At 42.2% G+C, this 21,063-nt stretch overlaps 1 protein-coding gene across 3 annotated transcripts in view; it reads left to right on the forward strand.

Moving 5' to 3' along the window:
- The window catches only part of LOC119490712 (receptor-type tyrosine-protein phosphatase gamma-like), a 460,745-nt gene that overhangs the window by 275,310 nt on the left and 164,372 nt on the right, over window positions 1-21,063 (forward strand). For all 3 annotated transcript variants that reach the window (XM_037774207.1, XM_037774205.1, XM_037774206.1), the window contains exon 3: window positions 14,833-15,015. In XM_037774207.1, coding sequence (XP_037630135.1) covers window positions 14,833-15,015 — 183 coding nt within the window. The remainder of the gene's footprint in view (window positions 1-14,832; window positions 15,016-21,063) is intronic.

Below are 21,063 nucleotides of genomic sequence, written 5' to 3' on the forward strand. Positions count from 1 at the left end.
GTGTACTACTGGCAGGATATAGAGACAGTTTGAACAAATATGACAAAAAAAAGTTATTATAAAAACGCCCTACTATACCTTTGAGCTGAAGAAAAGAGTATAAAACATGCAGTTATTATTATTATTCATGCTCGGATCAGCGTTTGTCCTCTCCGCCATGTGGAGGGATGCTTATCTGCTGTATCTTATCTCATGTGCGAGTTGATTTCTTTGCTTGTTTTTGCTTGTGTGACTGTGACGGTGGTGCGGGCGGTGGATGCGGTTGTCGTGTGTGGAAAGAGCATTTTTGTTTTCAGTCTCTTCACGCTCAGTTGGACATTCAGATGGGATTAACGGTTGGCGGCGCGCAGAGTGACGGGGTCAGTGGGACGCGGGACGAGGTGTGAAATCACTTCTCTATGGCCCAGTGACACGGAGCTGAGGGGGGATGGCTTCTGGGAAACATGCCATGATTATCGGATTAATTATAATTACTTATAGTTTTCCTATTTCTTGAAAGTGACTGCTTTACTGATGTAAGATAGCAGTGGAGAACCAGGAATACCTGGAAAGCTTTAATGTGAAATTATGACCAGGTTGTTGCCACAAGCCTCCAACATTAATATTTGCCCCATGTCCCCACAACAGCTGGAGGCAGAACCTGCAGCTGTGTTCAGGAGAGTTGAAACAATCATGGCAGCACACTGTTGTTTGCTCTGAGGTTATAAACCTGAGATAGATGTGCTTATATTTAAAGTTGAAAATGGATTTGTCAAAAGCTCTCTGATATGACTGAGGATTTTCATTGCTAAATTTAACTTTTCATTTTTTTTTTACCCTGGAGCTCCTTTCAGTTTGCCAGAGGAAGGGCAGCTGCCCTGGTGGCTTACAGGTTAAAGTGGAGTAGCCTGGTTCCATCTCTACCGTCGGCTGTCAAATAAAAAACATAAAATGACCCCAGCAAAAAAAATTAAGAAAGAAAAAAAATCAAAATGGCATTGATAAAAATTAAAGGAACTTTTTTTTTGTATCCAACATAATCCCACTTGAAGGGACTGTTTGTAACTTCTTACACGTATAAATCATTGCGGGTCGGTGTGCCATGCGCGCTCGCGTGTGGCTACGCTGTTCAGACTCAGACTCCAACACAAACTACACGGAAGCACCAAAGTTCTATCTAGTGAAGCCCGTCTGTTAAACAGTGTTAACTCTTCCTGCTTCGGCCTCCAGACCGCGGCCAGAAGACACAGAAGACACCGTAGCTTTGGTCTCCAGGGCCGGAGTCTCTGCTCCTCTGCCTGCTTGCCTTCACTCACACACCGCGCTCGTTCTCACTCGTTCTCTCGCTCCACCTCTCACGTGCATGCGCGCACACTGCACACTGCAGAAGAGTTAGTTTAGCTCTGAGAATATCTAGTGAATGTACAGTGGAAGTTTGTGCAGAAATAAATGCTGCAGCTCCTCCAGACCAACAGAGGTTTCCCGTGTCTTGTTTCCTGCTGCTGAGTGAAGTGACGGGGCTCCGGAGAAAGTAACGTTATGGTCTCCCCTGTTCACTCCGACCGCGGTCGGCAGGCTGAAGCAGGAAAACACGAGTACCAGCATCGATTCATGGAGAGACCTTCGTCTGGTCAGCTAACATTACTGCCAAGCAGCTGAAATATAGAGTGATATTGTGGTTTTAGCTGACGTGTGTCGCCTCACTGTTTTGACTGATGCTCGTTCATGTGTATTTAGAGCGAGCAACAGCGCAAGCAACAGGACACTGACTTTTGTTGACTTAACGGCCACAGGTGTTGCTGTTAACAAGTAATTTCTGATTCTTACAGTAAGTTTTGGGTGTATACGACTAATTAATGTCACCTCTAGGCGTGTGTTTCTCATCCCTCTGTGATCTGCAAGCCCCAGAAATTGCCCGGGTGTTTATTATATCACATTATATATAATGACATTAAATCTAATGTTATTATTAGTGCAACAGACGGTTCCCAGTTCTGACCTCACGTCCAGGGTTTCTGTTGTTGTCACGTAGAGCTTTTAGCTGCAATAATTGGCCATTTATGTAAAACAAGCTGTAAACACAATACTGACATAATATCATGTTGAACATTGTTTGTGAAGAACAACATTACCAACCCGTTGGAGTGGTGTTTGTGTCCTTCTGACAATTAGTCAACTGACAAAAATTTTGGGAATTTAGTAGAAATGTACAGCCGCAAACAGACAAAGTAGTAAAATAAATGTTTTCTTCCCTCTAGTCTGAAAGAAGACGTGTTATGGAAGCAAAGCAGCCCAAAATCTCAGATTTGACCAGTGCATGAAAAACAATGTTTTAGTCTGCAGTGTCTCACTACAGTATGAACACAAACATCCACTATGGTGGAGTGTTGGTGTTTTTTTTTTAGACAACTTAACCATATTACTTTGTTTTGAGGCAAAGTGGCAAATTTGGTTCTTGACTTGCCATTTCGGGGACTTTTATAATATTGAATTTATTTTTATTTGATTGGACCCATTCCGAGATCAGGGATGTCACGAAAACCGATACTTTGGTACCAAGTCGATGCCAAAATTCTAAAAACGTGACGGTACTCTTTATCTTCCGTACCAAAAGTACCGTACGATGCCTGTAATCAGGGTCCCAAATACGGGTTTACAGTATTTACCGTTTGGCGAGTAACTCTCTGAAGGCTTCTGTCCTCTGCTCTCTGTGTGTGTCGGAGTTTGACTCACACAACAGCACCATCCAGATGTTGGGTTTATTTACTTTTTCAGAGATCCTTTATTGATTTTGTTTGAGAAGAGGACTCACCCGTGGGGGAAAAAACTGAACTGAATATCTGAATCTTTTGTTGTTTATTTCTAAATCTAAATATAACATAATGGTCTAATGGTCTAATGGTCTAATGGTCCGTCACCATGTCAGTGAATTTAAACTACTGCTTGCAATCTGAGGATATAGATAGAGAGAGTGTGTGTGTGCGTGTACAGCCTCTGCTGTTTTCTTTGAGCTATACCTGAGGAATAAAGTCTCATCATTTTCCTTTTTTTTATTACCCTGGTATCGAATTGGGTATCAAGAATCATGGAAATTCACTGGTATCGGTATCGACTACTAGATTTCTGGTATCATGACATCCCTATCCAAGATTGTAACGCTGTGATGTGAGTCTCGGTCTAACTGTGTGTGCTTGAGATCTAGTCTCAGATAAATACTGCGTGCGTGCGTGCGTGCGTGCGTGCGTGCGTGCGTGCGTGCGTGCGTGCGTGCGTGTGACAGAGAGACATCGGGACAGCTGTGAAATGGACTGTGACAGTGGCTTCAACCAGACTTACTGACTGCCCATGGCAAGCCAGGAGCCCCAGTGGCCTTCTGTCAACACACTCTCTCTTCCTCCCTATCTATCTCTGTCATGTTGTTTCACTCAGTCCACACACACACACACACACACACACACACTGAGTTTTACTTATCTAATTAAGGCTGAGTGCCATTTCAGCTTCTTCAGACTGCATTTTTCCACCCACGTTCGCCGCCCACTCCGGCCAGCTTCTTCCCATCGGTCACAAAGCGGAATGGATGGCTCTTGTGTTTCAAGGTGACGGGAGTCAGAACCCATGTATGAGAGCCTCTATATCCAGAACCCACTTCCACAGGAGGCTGTGTTTGCTCCCTGAGATCAATTAACCATTCATGTGTCATGCTTATTTGTTTTCATAGTCACAAGCTTCTTGATTTCATTTAGAAGATTTCATAATATTTTCACACCTGACATTCCTTTCCGTCTGCTCGTTGGCTACACTTAGTACAATTGTTATTTATGCTTTATTTATTCTTTTTTTAAATATGTTTTCATTCAAGGTTTCTTTGCAGTTTCCCTCTGGAATGACATAAAAAAACAAAACTAAACAATGTGTTCATGAGAAGCTCGTGAATAATTTCCGATCAGGTGTTGAACGGTACCGAGGACTGATCTCCAAAGCCTTGTGATTTGTGTGTGTTGTTATTTTCCTGACACTTGTGTGGCGCTGATCATGCCTTATTATGCCCCCCCCACCCCGCTCCTCTCTCATGTGTTGATGATGGAGCTCAGTAATTGGCCGCGCTGAGTGACACCCGACGTCTCGGAGGAGATAATGAGGCAGCCATTTTGAGTAATGCTGACAGACACTTTGAGCTGTTAACACAATTAACTGCTGCACTGGGCAGATCACTGGGTGAATGTATTAGCAGGCGGATTCCAGATTACACATTAATGAATATTAATCACCAGCTGATTACCGATTGAAAGAGAAGATCATAAAAGGAGTTTTTGATAAACTCTGGGTGTATTTTTTTATCTAGTTTAGAGACATCACAAAGATAAAGACATATAGAAGAAAACACATCCTATTACTTTTCTTTTTGGTGTCAGCTTGTTGTGACGTACGCTCACACAATGCTGCGGCTTAATGGATTCGGGAACAAAGCATTGAGACATATGTCCTGTAATAATGTAAGGTAATGGGATGACTCCAGTCACCTTGTTCAGGGAGCTTAATGCACCTGCACGTCCTCCTTCCTTTATCACGCCTGTCTTCAGTCCTCAGTGGAACTGGGCGAGCTATAATGGTGTTTTTTTTTACTGATTGATTTCCGTCTGATGCAGATCATTATTCCTCATCATTTGTGCTTTTAAATTTGTTTGTGTTATTTTCTTACCCACCCAACTCTTCCTGTTTAGCATCATTATTTACACACAACTAATGTTACCTTATAAAGCCAGATCAGAGGAAATATGTGTTAATTTACCCACAAATACATTGTGAAAAATTGTGCGATGTGCAGGCCAGGGTTATTATAGTAAATTAAACTGAAACTAAAATGAAAATAAGTTGGGAAAAATATTGTTAGTAAACTGAAACTAAATTATAACTGTATCTTTTTAGAAAAACAAGCAAGTGGCAGTTCGCGGGTTCAAGCCTTTTTTTCCGCAATAGAACGAAGCAGCTCAATTGCTACTCTGAAAGCCACAAGCAGCAACGAGCGGGTTTCAGGATTCACAAAATCACTTCAGTTCGTTTAATTCTGTCTAAAGAAGGAGTGATTACACACTTAAAGTCCCGCCAGTCGTATTTATTGGGAAACAATTTTTGTTTCATGTTTCATCAGCTTAACAAAAATATCCAGCAAGTTTGATGATTGAACTGTCATTGATCAATGGCCAAATTTACACCAGGCCCATGAACGTTTTGAAGCGATGGCGCCCCCTATTGAGCGATTTCAATATAATTTTACACACGTGCTTCAATATTGTTATGAAACATAGCCTGTGGGTTTTGTAATGATTGGACAAACAATTTCTGATTTATTGTCTGATGTGTGTCAAGCCACGCCCATTCTTTGCATTTGTAGCCCATGATGTGTTCAAATGTATCCTCATAAAATTAAGTTTTTGGCAAGAAACTTGAATAAATCCAGTTGTTTGAAGGAGATGTTTTCACAGTAATATAAAATGGATATTAGAGAAGGAATTATGACAGATTATAATACATCAATAAAACTACTGAGGCCAATATTTAAATAAAAATACAATCTTTTATTTCCTAATTGACGTCAGATTTCATTCCATATTCTCAAGAGTTTCATTCAATATATTCACGATTTCATTCAATATTCTCAAATTTCACATTATATATATAATAATTTCCTAGACGGCATGTCATAATATATATATTTATTTATTTATGCTAGTTATGTTGTTAGAGTTGATACCTTACGTCGGTATGTTATCATTTCAATACAAACCATGATGTTTTGTTGCCTAAACCTAACCAGTCATTTCACAATGTTAACCACGTGGTATTATGCGTTTCGGCAGGTTTGATACGAGGCTAATATCAAACATATCTATGAAAAATATTTCTGGTTCTAAAACCTCCACATTCAACACATCCGTGGTTGGCAGAAACTTCCAATGCCAAAAATGTTTTCAGCCGACTGCGTTGACCTTCGCCATCTGAATTATCCCGGGATAGTAAGCAAACAGAGTAATAATAGCCGAGCCTATGAATGAGTCTAATCATTTAGAAACTCTGAAAAAGGATTGAAATCCGCTGACAGGACTGATCGCTCTCTACTGACCACTCCAATCGGAGAGATGGCCGTCCAGCTGAACATGAGCAGAAGCAGACGATAAAGGGAAGTGCTGCCACGGTGAGGAAAGCCGACATTAGCCCAGATTAACTGTCCGTTCAGGTAAACAAAGAGAGACAGGAGGGGGAGGGGACGACATTGTTCTCTCATCTGAGATTCCTGTTGCTTTTGTGCAACTTCCATCACGGATTGTCAGCAACTCTCAGGAGAGAGAGCCCGCTCTTCATCTCCGTCAATTATTTACTTTGTAAATACACCTGGCTGCCGTTTCTGACCTTTGAGGGAGTTTGAGGCTTTCAGTCAATTAAGAGCCATTTTTGAAGCAGATGCTGTGCGAGCGACCTCGCTCACTTCTCACTCAAAAAGCCTGCCACGATTCCAATTTGCAGCATAAACAAACCCGAGACTACACGGAAACTGTATGCCTAAAGATCACAATTATGGACTGCAAGCCTCTAAAGACAAAAGCTATTTTTTACACAAAGGCAAGAAAAACACCTTTGGGAGAAATTTGCCGTCAGAAGAAATCTGACAAACTCTGAGGATAACAATGAAATCAAGGTGTGCCTAATGAGACGAAGGACAGAAGGGAGGATGGGGGGGGGGAGAATAACAGAGAGCGATGTTTCGCGGCCATTCATGTTCTGTCCAGGAAAATGAGACGCGTTCTTGCCATATGTCCATCTCCTACAATTAACCGCTCGCGTTAGAAGAGGTCTCCTCGAGCGTGGAAAACAACGAAGTCAGAGAGCGATGGAGAGCGGTGTGCTGTGTTTCTTTTTCTCCATTTGGCAGGCGGCTTCCTCTCGGCAGGCACGGAGAGATCTTCTCTCTCCTGCACTGATTCCATCAGGATTAGTGAGGAAATGGCAGAAATCAATGCACTGAGGAATTGGCCTGTGTGTCGAGGACGCCCGGATTTGCAGTAGAAGAACCAATCCAGTGAGGACGGGGGGTATTAGTTGTAATCTGTGGACGCAGTCGGCGCAAGACTCCCCATAACCCCCCTAACCCTGCTTTCCAATCCTCACCTGGAATGAAAACACACTACAGTGTTGTCCACTCTAGACTCTACAGGGCGAGAAGTTAGAGCTGTATAATCTATGGGGGCTTCGTGTCAGTAATGAATTAGCTGCCCACCTCTCTGTCTTCTTACATTTGAGAGAATGAAGAATTTACAATTTGCATTAAAGGTCCCATATTGTAAAAAGTGAGATTTTTATGTCTTTTATATTTTAAAGCAGGTTTAATTGCTTAATAAATACTGTGAAAGTATCAAAACGCTAAATCCATGGAGAAATACACACAGCTCGTATTCAGAAACTGTGCATTTGAAACAAGCCGTGAGGATTTCTGTCCATTTGTGATGTCACAAATCTACAATATTTAGACCATTTCACAGATTTAAACATAAACATACTAACTGTGTCCCAACTTATTTCCTGTTGCAGTGTATGTGAATGTTATCAACTGACAGGATGTAAACATGGACCCAAGGTGTTTCTTAGCAACGCAATTCCATTGAAATGTGCTAAAACGGAGCATTTCAGACAGAGCATGAATACAGATATATTCAGGCAGAGAATATGATAAAAAATAATGTGTTGTTTGAACATTAAAGCATATAAACATGTTCTAGTAGAAACCCAAAATACAAGTATGAACCTGTAAGCATGATATGTTCCCTTTAAAGCCTCTATACATTCCATTACTGTTTCCTTTTTACACAACAGGATGAAGGTAGAAATGGTGCATGTTAGTGGCTTCAACTATAAATGGCTGACATAAGCACAGGTCATTTCATGCAGGATTATTAACAGCAATTAAAAAAAAAAAAAAAAATCATTGTAGACTCACAGTTTGTCAAGGTCCTATATGTGTTATGTTATTAACACGTAGAAAATAAGGCTGTGGTTTTCAGAGTGACACGTCCCCAAAAATGCCCCAGCTGTGTTCGAACACGCATGCTAACATTCTGCATACTGCACTCTCAATCAGTTTGTACTGCATACTGCATACTAAATGAACGATTAAATATATTACCAGCAGACTGTTCACACTGAAGTAATAATAAGCTCGTTGGAGATGAACAGCACCTCCTAACACCAACTATAATGCTCCATTTGATATCATATTTACTATGAATAGTATGTTAGTATCGTGATTTTCAACACAAGTTCCAGTTTCTTGTCCGTGCTACCGCAAAATATCTTAACATCTTCATATGCTCAATTTTTTGCCTCATAACAAATAACATCCTGGCATTTCAAGCATATTTACATAGACTGAAATCTCCTGATCCCCATGTTAATCCATGGAAAAGTGTTCACCTTGGTTTTGAACACACTAAGATACAAGGTAGTAGTGTTTACTTTATGTACTTACTCAATAATCTTCATCCTCTGTGGGAAAGAGAAGTCCACAGTGAGCTCCCTCCACTCTTCCCTATATCCTTGGCAACATTTTGAGCCTCAACTCTTGGCGAACCTGGAAGATGTAAAACGAGGTCATCTTTCGTCGTGCCTGGAGAGGCCTATCACAGTCATCTTTGCCTTATGTCAGTGATGGTGTTCTTGATTTTGTTTTGTTTTTTCTGTTTAAATCCCAGTTGGTGATCTTGTTACGTAAGAGGAGGCCCCATAGTTTTCTCAGGGATCCAATGGTGGAATGAAGTCCTTAATCATATCAGATTTTGATTTCAGCATGTAAACTAGAATGGCACTCGGAGAGGGCAGACCTCCCCCCCTCTCCGTGCAGCTTGCGCCATCATCCATGTGTATTTTTTTTTATGTTGAGATCAGCTGTACGTAGCGGAGCATCGTAAAACACTTCATTCAAACTGGACAGAAACAAAATAAAACAAACGTAAGTCGTCGTCGTTACTCTTTCCAACAATCACCAAGTGTGCTTTGCTCGAACGCAACTGTAATTTCAGAGTTTAATGTGAAAGAACGCAGAATCTACAGTTGTCCCCCCCCACCCTCTCTCTGTCTCTCTCTCTGAAGGAAAGAGGCGGGGTCATGCGCCATCAACGTTTCATCAGTTACACTGCGCATGTGTTATACCCTGTGGTCTTAATGCTCAGGCTGATCAGAATCCTTAAAAAAAATCATGAATCCGGATCATGATCCAGATCGCCACCAAAATCGAATGGATTGTTCATTGTGCCACACCCTACCACTCCAAAAGATTTCATTTAAATCAATGGCAGACTTTTGGAGTAATCCTGCTAACGGACAAACCAACAAACCAACAAACCAACGCCAGTGAAAACATAACCTCCTACCTAGGCCTTCAGCCTTGGCGGAGGTAATAAGACATTTTCAGTTGTTGAAAAGTATTTGTTCACCTTTGATGGGTGCTAAGCTTTCAGTTCCCTTTGCTTCCTGTCTTTGTGTTAAGGTCGGCTAAACACATTTAAAGCCTGACCTATTTCTGTAGGCCTATACCGGATACACAGATATCAATCCTCCCATCTGATTCTGGGTAAGACAGAAAACAGGCATCTTTCCTGATGTGTTCCTTTAACACATGACAACAGAAATAGAGGAAGCAACAGAGAGGAAATGAAAACCCAGAAGTAACTTAATCATATAGACATTTTTACAAACTTGCTTTCTGAGTCCTAACAGAGCTGGGCTTTTTAAGCAGAATTTGATAATTCATGGTCTTGCAAGACTATAATGGATGAAGCATTGTGGGCTCTCGGTTGTGCCAAAGATAAACCACCAGTCTCAACAATCTCATAACACGTGCAGCTCGTGCAGGAGCATAATGGAAACTTCAAGAGGGAAGTAGATTTCTAGGTTCAGCGCCCTTTTCTTGAGTTCGCCTATTCAGCACACAGCTTCTTAGCCATTAGCCAGGTGTGTGATTGAGGTTAGCGCTCTAGCAGTCATGCTAGTCTCTTCTTCCCTTCCCTCCTTTACCTTTGCACTCCCCCATACTGCTGCTTTCAGCACAAATTAGCCGTATTAAGGCAGTGACTAATCGCCTCACGTTTTCCCTTCCGCTGCATTTGCCGGACCGGGCCGCGGCTGTCTGGATCCATAGGTAACGCTAGCCTTATACGAAAGCCAGACCACCTCAATCAATAGCTGCCCCCCGGGCAAGGACGGGAGATGGAGAAGGAGGGGAGGGAGAACAGGATGCCGCCTAATTCAATGAAGTAGACATTACCCGGTGCTCGCAACGCGCCAGGGCATGAGTAATCATAGACAAATTCATTTTGGAGCCCAGGAGCCCAGTATTGCTTTCAATTAAGGGCAGAGTTGGGGTGCATATAGTGGGAGCTAGTGTTAGGGAGGGAGGCACAGAGAGGGGAGAGATTCAGACTAAGCACGGATCAGTTTTCTGTTGACATTACCAATTTGTAGCCGAGGTCTTCTTCGGGCGTTTAGCACGGATGCAGCATTCGGTGTAATGCTCGACTAACCAGTTCACTAAATACAGACAATGATCCATACACAAGAGGCTCACTGTTGTTGTTGTTTTGCAACTAACGGAGAATAAGTACATTATGGGATGCTGCTGATGGAGTGGATTGAAAACTGAAAGAGAAAAGTACAAAGACTGGGAAACTCACGAAGGGTGACTGTAGTCAAAGTGAGTCACCGTAGATGCATTACATTACTTTGAGGACGTATCTTTATGTAATCACTGGTATCATAGTCCTAAAGACAAACGGATATCTACTCTACATCTACGGAGAGACGAGTTCCCTGAACACCTTGTGTTTATTCAGACGTGCCGGAGGGAAACGTGTCCTGATGTGTGTGATTGCTGTGAGCTGTTGAGCTGCATGTTTTCTTTCTGCAACTCTTTGAAAGGAGTTTGACGCTGAGAGTCAATGGTAAATTGACTTTAATGTATTTTCTAATTGAAAGGAAGGTTATGGAAGTTCTCACTAGGGGTGGAACGGTTCACAAAATTCACGTTTCGGTTCATATCACGGTTTTTGGGGTCACGGTTTTTGGTTCGGTTTGGTTCATTTATGTTACAGCGAGGAGGTCGTGGTCTGATTTCAACATGCTTTTCATTTATTTCGCAAAAATAAGATCGCTAATGTTTGCCTTAACAAAAGTATGACTTACATAAGGAACATAAACTCTTCTTCACTGTTAAATCTTAACTGAAAGAATAGGTCTTCTACAGTAATTAGTGCAAACAAAAAATGCTGCTTTGTTATTTTCATATAATTATGATGTAATTATAGACTAAGGCCATCAACATAAATTGAAGCATAAGCTTAATCAGAACTATACTAAAAAAAAAAAAAAGTATAACAGTATAACATATGTCTCAATTCAGCTCTTCATTGAAAGATTACTTTTTCCACTCAAAAAATGCAGTATTTGGAATATGGTTGGATTTCCACCACTTTTATTCCGTCATTTTCATGGTAACACAAAATCCGTAATGCTCCCATTCAGCAGAGCAAAACGATGCTGGTGGATCCTCTAACTGTACTTTATCGTGTCTACTCGCCATTACCTTAACTGACTGACAACCGCACTCGCCACTTCATCCGTGAAGGGGGCTGGGTCACACTTCATCAACACATGCGCAGTAAAATCTGGTCTGCACTCGCCGAAATTGAGCCAATAGCAACGCACGACCGCAGCTTCAGTTACACTGCGCATGTGTTAAACCCCGTACCTCAAGACCCATGTCTGCCCGTGTCCCAGCCTCCTTCCATAGGCTTTGATTTCTAGTGTGACAATAAACGGGAGCCTAACTCTACATGGAAAAAAACACACAATCGGCCTCATAACTTATTTCAAATGAACCAAACAATTCATTCACGTCCCGAACCGTGACTAGTGAACTGAACAGTTCGGATTTATTTACCTGAACCGTTCCATCCCTAGTTCTTACTATAAGCAGAAACATGTTTAACCAACACCTGGTAGGAGTACTAGTGCTACACATAATGGCCGTGTTACAGATGCAATGGCGGCGAAGGATTTAGCTGCACTTTTTATACCTCATGCACGACTCATCATTTTGAGCGTATGAATGCCTTACAGAGTGTTTTGAAACTGAACCACAGTACACACTTAATGGAAGTGTTACTAAAGTGCTAAAATTCAAAGTGTGCATTCTGTCATAATCAGCTTACTGTCAATCAGTTTCTAAATACCTTAAAGTAAAAAAATAAAAATAAAAGCCAGTCTCCATTTATATTTAAATGACAGGATCAAAGCAACGTACTGCTGTGGACGGGGGCAGCGGCAAAACAGATTTTAGACACCTAAAAATATCAATTTAAGAGGTGAAAGAGATGGAACGCATCAGCTGAAAACAATCCGATCATACACGTTGTCTCTCAAATCTAACTCCAGTTTCACATCTCAAGTTGCTAATTGGAATGTAAATGATCAGCAGCGCGCAGAAAAGGAAGTTTTGGCCCCGGATATCCTCTGGCGACACCAGAACTCCAGAAATACGGCGTATCTGTCATCAGACTGATAGGCGATGGGTTCCGAGATCGGGTGCTAGAGGGTTAATCTCTGCCAAAGATACACATTCACATGCACTCATGACACTTATAGTCTCACATGTATGGGAATAAATATGCCAGTGTTTCCATGGCAATGACCTCATCTGCCCTTCTCCCATCTCCCTGCATATCTATGCAGCTGTTCTTCCACTTTCATCATTTTCCTCTTTCACCCTCAAAGATTTAGTGATTTTCCATCGCACAACATCCAGTACATCCAACAAGGGTTAGGCTTTCATAAAAAAGCGTTGGCACGCTGCCGTTAAGATCCCAGAGAATGCAGTCACCCAGTTGTTGTCAAGACATTCACGTTTATAGATGTACATTTGGACTGATATTCATGATGTTTCAGTGAGAGAATAAAAAGTGAGAGGGATGTAAGAGATGGCATTCATGCATGCAGTCCTATAAAAATGCTAAACAAACAAGAGACACACACACCTCCACCAACGCCGGACAGTTCTCCAGCGCTCTTTGTTTATCAGTAAATGAAGCAGTGATGGAGGCTGCATCTTTTCAAGTTGCTTTTGGATTTGATTTCCTGAGGAAATGGCATTAGACTTTCTCACAAAATAGCAATTGACTGCTTTTCTGCTCAACGGAAGTCTCTAGTGCCAGACTCTCCCACCAGCTCTGTGTGGCTGAAAACATGTTAATGTATCAACAGATCTCTGGAATCTAATCAACTGATCCTCCCTTAACCTCCTTCCAACTTCCCAGATATGGAGTGTTTGTTTTTAGTGATCGTTATGACCAGTGATATATGAATTATGGCCTTGAGCCATCACCATTGTATGTATTCCAGTAGCCAAAACATGTAAATACAAGATTAAAAAGATACTAAAGCTTAAAGGAAGTCTGTTTGCGAGAATATACTCTAAAATAGACCTGCTTCCTCCAGTCGTTTCAGCGACAGCGCCACACAACTAAGAAAAGCTTGACTTTTTAAACGGATGTGATACAAAATGTATCGATGATATGATGGTGTGATTCACATAGTGAAACCTCAGAGAGCAATGGGAAGAAGTACATCAGTGTTCTAAACAGACATTAACAAATAGAAACTGGGCATCCGAAAAAAGTTCAGTCACGCTCTGCAGCGTTGCGTTGCTCGCGGCCAGTTAGAACACTCCAATAGAAAACAATGCAATCAAACTGAGTTTGCCATTGCGTCGGCCCATTTGACCACAGAGATGAGAGTGACGGCCGGCTCGACCGCACGTTACCGCGATACGACAACGTTTCCTGTCCGTGACGGAGTTAGCATGCAGCTTTAGCCGTGATGTCTAGCTCTGCTTTTCCTGTCAATGTGTGAAACCCAAAGTGTTTCTATACTTTACTGGATGTGTAGTGTTTACCACGCTGGATTTAATACTTTCTCTTTTCGGCTCACTGCGGTTTGTTTTAGTTGACGGACACGAAACGGATATGACGTCACGTGACTGAACACTTGACACGACAAAATAAGTCAGCGTTGCTTTTAGTTTCACACGGGACACGAACAGCGGTCTCCTTGTTGTAAGTCTTATGTTTGTTTGAATTTGTTGTGTCCAGGGTTGGGGTGGGGTTTGGAGGGGGCCTCTGATAACATCAAGCTCCAGTAGCTCCAGCCCTGCTCTTTGAGGTGTTAAGGCACGGCCCTGTGGCCTTCCCTCTCACTATCTTTCTCTCACAGCCTCTGCAAAAAAAAAGTCCCTCTAATGCTGTGGTCTCGGGCTTTCACTCTGTGGACGTTTACTGTCAAAGGGTGTAGAGACACATACACACACATTGGGTTCCTATGTCTGCTCAGTAACGTTGTGATTGACTCCATCGCCGTGTCAATGCAGAGGGGTTGTCTGAGGAGAAGGAGGTCAGCCGTGCAAAACCAAATGTAAATTCATTTCATGTATAAGATGTCAGAAATGGCAGCAGGGGAAAAAATCATGCCCTCATAATAATGACATTTTTTGAAATTCTCTATTTACCACATGAATGAAAATGTTTTGCTTTTGCAGCATCTGCCTCTGTTTGGGGCTCATTCTGTGAGCAATCCTTCATTTGAGTTCAGATGACTTGGCAATGCACACTGTCAGCCGGTTTCAGAGACAGAGACATGAGATGGTTCTGAAATGTCATTTTTTTTCTCTGATGTTTCCTTCTAAAGCCTCAATTTCACATCAAAATGTATCCTTCTATAGTGATGAGACTCCGTTGCATTTCTTGTCTTCCTCAGGTATATACGGGCCAGATGAAGGCTGGTCATCAGCCTACCCAGCATGCAGAGAGAGAAACCAGTCACCAGTCAACATAGTGGACCAGGATACCAAAGTGTCCACAGAGTATCAGGAACTGACGCTGGAGGGCTTTGATAGCGAATCCTCTAATAAGACGTCGATGAAGAACACCGGCAAAACAGGTAGAGTAAAGCCAACACAGGACTGATAGCTTCTCAACTTACGTGGAGCTTTTTTTCTACTACACTCACACTGACTGAAATGTTTGAAGTAGAAAAATGAAAGCGTCAGCAGGACGGGCGTTATCAGTGGTAACCGCTGTCTGAGTGCTGTGCAGTTGTGGCAGCAATCAGCTAGCCAGTGGGACACACACGGCTACATTCACATAATGGGAATCAAATGAAATACTCTATTGGTATTGGTATCGCTTTAAAGGTACGGGCATGGCTGTAGCCAGCTATGAGGTCACAGAGGTCCGGACCTCGGTAAATATCTCTCTGCATCGGAGTGACGTAAAGCTTGAAAGTGACAGCTATCGTCAGACAGCTGTCCGTGGCGGTGGAGATGTGTCTGGGGAGGTGACTGGAGAAGGCAGACAGTCGGCGCCGTGTCTCCAGTGACAGCACAGTCACTGCAGAAATGTTACACACACACACACTGTATGAAAACTACAATCGTACTTGGGGATATATGCACTTGAGATATTACTGAAAATTATTGGCGCTCTGATGTTATCTTTGATTTCTACAACCACTAATGATAATTTCATCAGCTGCGGAGCAATCCAAGCTCTTTTTCCTTAAACTTTGTCTCATCCAGAGACCCAAACGAGGTTCTGCGTCTGTCAGACGGTCTGAAGGGAATACTACTACCAGCAGATCGACACCGTCACGCACAGCAGGCTATAGGGCAGGTCAATTTACCTCTTGAAATATTATGACTCTATTCTTATTGAATTGTGACTTTACTCTCGTCATATTAACAACTTCATTCTGAAATCTCAGAGAACACAAACAGTATGTAAGAAATGTTTTGAATGTGCAGAAAGTTTTGAATATGAGCAGAAATCTTCCTGAAACATGAGCTATTATATGAGTTATTAAAGTTCAGCGGTTTATGAATGAATTAAAATGGATTGATGTCAGCTAATATTGACATTAACAAGTGCCACATGCACATTTAAAGAGGCTACTTTTAATAATTGACTCAGCAGAGATAACATTAAATGAGAGAAAGTGAGCCTCATAACTTTAACTTTATATTAACCATTAACAAAAAAAATGTCTGCACCTCATTAATTTCCAAATCCTGGCTAAGGCCCTGGGTACTGGTATTTGTACCCAGTAGCCCTACTGTTATGGTTCTGTTTAGGCAACTCAAAGCGCTTTGTTACGTTAGTGGTCTTGGTCAATGTGAGTGACCATGATCTTTCACTAACCTTAACCAAGGTTAGTGATCACAGTCCTGTGCTTTGTACACCAGACCATCCACCCAGACCATCTCCCTACGACGCCAGACGGTGTCAGTGTATAACAACATGACACTTCCTGGAGTGTAAAAAATGTTGCCAGTGCAGCAATTACATTTACTCAAAGGGACTGTTTGTAACTTCTTACACGTATAAATCATTGCGGTCGGTGTCCCGTGCATGCTCGCGTGTGGCTACGCTGTTCCAACACAAACTACACGGAAAGCAGAGAAATCGCAAAGTTATATCTACTGAAGCTCGTCTTGCAAAACAGTGTCAACTCTTCCTGCTCCAGCACCCTGACCGCAGTCAGAAGACACAGGGGAGACCGTAGCTTTGGTCTCCAGGGCCGGAGTCTCTGCTCCTCTGCCTGCTTGCCTTCACTCACACAACGCGCTTGTTCTCTCTTGCTCCACCTCTCACGTGCATGTGCGCACACTACACACTGCAGAAGAGTTAGTTTAGCTCTGAGAATATCTAGTGAATGTACAGTGGAAGTTTGTGCAGAAATAAATGCTGCAGCTCCTCCAGACCAACAGAGGTTTCCCGTGTCTTGTTTCCTGCTGCTGAGTGAAGTGACGGGGCTCCGGAGCGAGTAACGTTATCGTCTCCGACCAAAACTCCGGTGTCTCCCCTGTTCCTTCTGACCACGGTCGGGAGGCTGAAGCAGGAAAAGTCATCTGGTCAGCTAACATTACTGCCAAGCAGGTGAAATATAGAGTGATATTGTGGTTTGAGCTGACGTGTGTCGCCTCACTGTGTTGAGCGATGCTCGTTCATGTCTATGTAGAGCGAGCACAAGCAACAGGACGCTGACTTTTGTTGACTTAACGGTCACAGGTGTCGCTGTTAACAAGCAATTTCTGATTCTTACATAGAGCCCCTTTAATGTTGCACTGCTCATTTGTCTTGCATCATGTTCCCAGATCTCAGCAGTTACAGTAGTAGTAACTAGTAGTAGTTTCAGTAGTCAGAAACTCCAAAACGAGCAGTCAGACTCATGTTCCTCAGAGGACTGCTGCCAGTCTGTAACGACATAATGTTTGTAGCCACATAATGCCGTGGCACACCACGGCGCAGAGAGAATGAAAAGCCGAAGTGTGACACCTCTAATAATCCCAGCTCATATTGGCAGGTGTCTGCATGTCAAACATCTGTTGCATCACTTTCCCCGCACGTGATTATAAAACGAGACAGGTGCAATATGCAGCGAGTCATTTATGATGAAGATTACACGTCCCATTTTCATTCAGACAAGCTGCATCCGTATTAGTACAAGTGCCGTGGCAGGTGTCACCGCCTGTAGGATTCAGCAGCGGGGCCATCTGCATTCGACTCTCTTGGCATCTCGAGGACCCTCCTTGTCAGCCACAGGTATTTTTCACAATTCCAGGTTGTCACTAAGATGGATGATCCTTTCCCACAGTGGAGAAATGGAGTTGAAAGGCTTTTGAGAGGCAGAGGCCACAGGTGGTTGGCTTCACTGTTGACAGCACTCTGAGTGCTGCCCAGAGCACAGCTGTGTGTTCAGCACAATGACGCTTTATACCCCAATATTTGCTCAATCAAGGACGTGTGAGCTGTATGTGATGACACATTTGAATGAATTGACAAATCGTCTGTAGGTAAACTGTAACTTCACTTAGCATGAAGTGTCTGATCCTTTCAAAGACCATATCTCAACAGCCAATATATAATATATCTAACTAATATTTGGACATGGATAAAAAAGTTTGGAAACATTAGTCAACAGAAAGTGATGAATCAGAAAAGTTTGATCCTGTGGATTGGCTACAAACAGCCCTCATAAAGTCAAGGGATCACCAAAGATGTTATATTACAGCAGTCAACACACATAGAAAGCTATGACGTTTCTTTCAGTCATGTCCCGATTTTCTTTTCTTTTTTTTCTAAAAAGTTAGTTGTGCCATTCCTGAAAGCAGTTCCTGCAAGCCTTGCAAGTCACTGCATGTTCTAAAACATTGCACATATTTCAGGATAAAAGCCTCATGTTAACAAATGAAGGAATTATGTCCAGAGAAAAAATGCTTGATGGCTTTTATTTTGAAATGAAAGCAGGAAGTGTTGATTTAAAAATGAGTCTTTACTTTTGTTCATCTCCATAACATATTCTACAGATAGACATCAAAACTATAGTCATTTTGCTGGTATGATGTCAATATACAGTCAATAGATCACTTTCACTGTCTGGCAGTGTGGCTGCTCTAACCTGTTAACACGGACGGCGAAATGAAAACACTATAGGTAACACAGCCGCCACGCACTCCTGACGTTCCCAGTGTGGATGAGGCGTTACGCACACAGCAGCGCAGCCTCTGTTTCGTGTACAGACTCCACGCAATGCATCACGGGATATATCTTGCTCTTGGTAGCCTTCAACTAACGGCTAACAACAACGACAACTCCTTTCAACACAAACACCTGGATCTACATAATCACAGAAAACATTCATTGTTGGATTTGTTAGTTTTACAAAGTCTCTAAACAGGCACTGCTGTTCCATCCTTGATTACAAAGCTTCCGAAAGGGACACAATCGGTCCCTTTCGGAATCCTCAATGGAAAGCCTGGCTAGCCTGGCCTTGTCCAAAGGTAACAAAATCAGCCTACCAGCATTTATAAAGCTCACTGATTAACATTTTACTATATCTGGTAGACTGACTATAGAGTCAAGCAGTGTGTTGGGACAGTATTCCATGAGGTACTTATAATAGTAGAATGTTAGGTTGATATTAAAGACCTGTGTCTATGTTTGGTTGCACCACGAGGACGTAAGGTTCATCGTGGGGCCTTTCTCAAGCCGGACCCCTCCCTACTCGGAGGGTCCTCCCCATTCCCACTTTGTGAGGAGTGACCTCCGTCTGTAGTCACACTCACGGCTCAAAGAAGCTCCCTTCTTCAGGGTGTAGGGTGCAAATACAGCGGCAGGCTTTGCAACCAACTTCCCTCTCCCCGACGGAAACAGAAACTGTCATAACATTTTGTCACCATGGTTTCGCATCAAGCAGAAACTGTTTTGCATAATAATAATAATATGCATAAGTAACAGTGTGGTGACAGACTCATTACATTCACTCCTTTTTAATTTATTGCCAAGTAGGTTTTCACATGCAAGCAATTTGGTGTTTTGGTGCATAAACAAGAAAATAAATACAATCAAAATATATTTTTCTTTAAATATGCCTACTATTTAAAAAAATATGCACACTGTATCTGTTTAAACTGAAAGCTTGGCAGGAATGTTCACAGATATATTCCCATTTCATCAATCAAATAGTGATGAAACTTCTCGCAAGTGGTGGTTGAAACATCTCTCAGTACAGAGGTGCATGGCTTTACAACAGAGTTTATGGTGTTAAATAACACCCTAGGATGATGGCAGCTGTTAGAAATAATAGACACGTGTAAGATGTCCTTCTTCCACCTTCGTTCAACCCGTCTGCAACATTGCCTAAGGGCATGGGTGGTGTCATTTAGTCAGGGATCTGCTTTAGATCTGGTGGATTTGTAATGAAAAGGGGCAACATACTGACTGCACCACAAGGGAAATAAGCACCAAACGAACTGGAACAACAAACGGCTACAGAGTGGGATTACTATTTGCATTTGGGAGGAGCAACCATGCTCATTTATATGATTTTTACTCCTTGATATCGGTATAAGCTCAAAAATCCAGTATCAGCCTGGTATCTATAATAGAGACTCGTTGTCTTTACTGTACGCGGACGATCACGCTTACTGACTGACGTGCGTAGTCACCCCCCAAAAACCCATTCTGAGCCAGGAAAAACCCTGTATAGTATTTTGAAGGTGCTAAATACAGGATTGGTAGCATTTCTATTGCCTCTGCACGGCTCTCAACATCGTGACAGCTGAGCTGTTCTGATCAGAACACGCACAGAGAGAGAGAGAGAAAGACTTCATTCTCTGCTCAGGTAGACATTACTCCTCTATATCATTACAAAGACAATAGTTGTTGATACTCTGGCAATTTTGAATGCAGGATTTCTTCTACTTGTAAAGGAGTATTTTTATTTTGAGGTATTATAAATAATTATTTTAAATACATTTATTTTATAGTACATTGTTGTACACATACAATGTTGTGATTTGAAAGAGAGAGATGATGACGCCCAAGATCATTTCATCACTTAGAAAAGGGGTGTTTGGGACAGGTGGGTTCAATCCTGCCTCATGGTCGGTCAATCTGTCCTTTCCTTCACCCTGTTGTTGTGATGCTTCTTCACTGGAAGTCACCTGACAGCACAAATCTGCTCGGCACTGTGGACCGCATGCTGGAGCTCGTCCTTGGAGGAGTATGAGGCTAAAGAGAGCCAGAGCTTGATGGCAGACATTAAAGAAACAGACCGACACTTTGGAACATGCACCTGTTTGCTGTTCTCACACACATCAATTCAAGAGATGTGTGTGTTTAGTGCAAATGATAGGTCCAGAAGACTGGAAGCAAGGCAAACTGGCGCCTCTGTCAGAAGTGAAAAGGTACACTGTGTAACTACTCCAAAGCAGTTAGAGTAGACAAACTCTAGTGAAAAGTGAAGTCTTTGGGTTCATCCTAAAACTTTACCTAGAGTAATAATAATGGCAAATATGCTTCAAAATAGCTATAAGTCTGTTCTAGTAATGATCCTAATCGCATTGTGAGCATTAAAGGTCCCATATCGTGCTCATTTTCAGGTTCATACTTGTATTTCTTGTTTTAACTAGAACATGTTTACATGCTG

Source organism: Sebastes umbrosus, chromosome 1, assembly GCF_015220745.1.
Source record: "Sebastes umbrosus isolate fSebUmb1 chromosome 1, fSebUmb1.pri, whole genome shotgun sequence".
NCBI classification, from domain to species: domain Eukaryota; kingdom Metazoa; phylum Chordata; class Actinopteri; order Perciformes; family Sebastidae; genus Sebastes; species Sebastes umbrosus.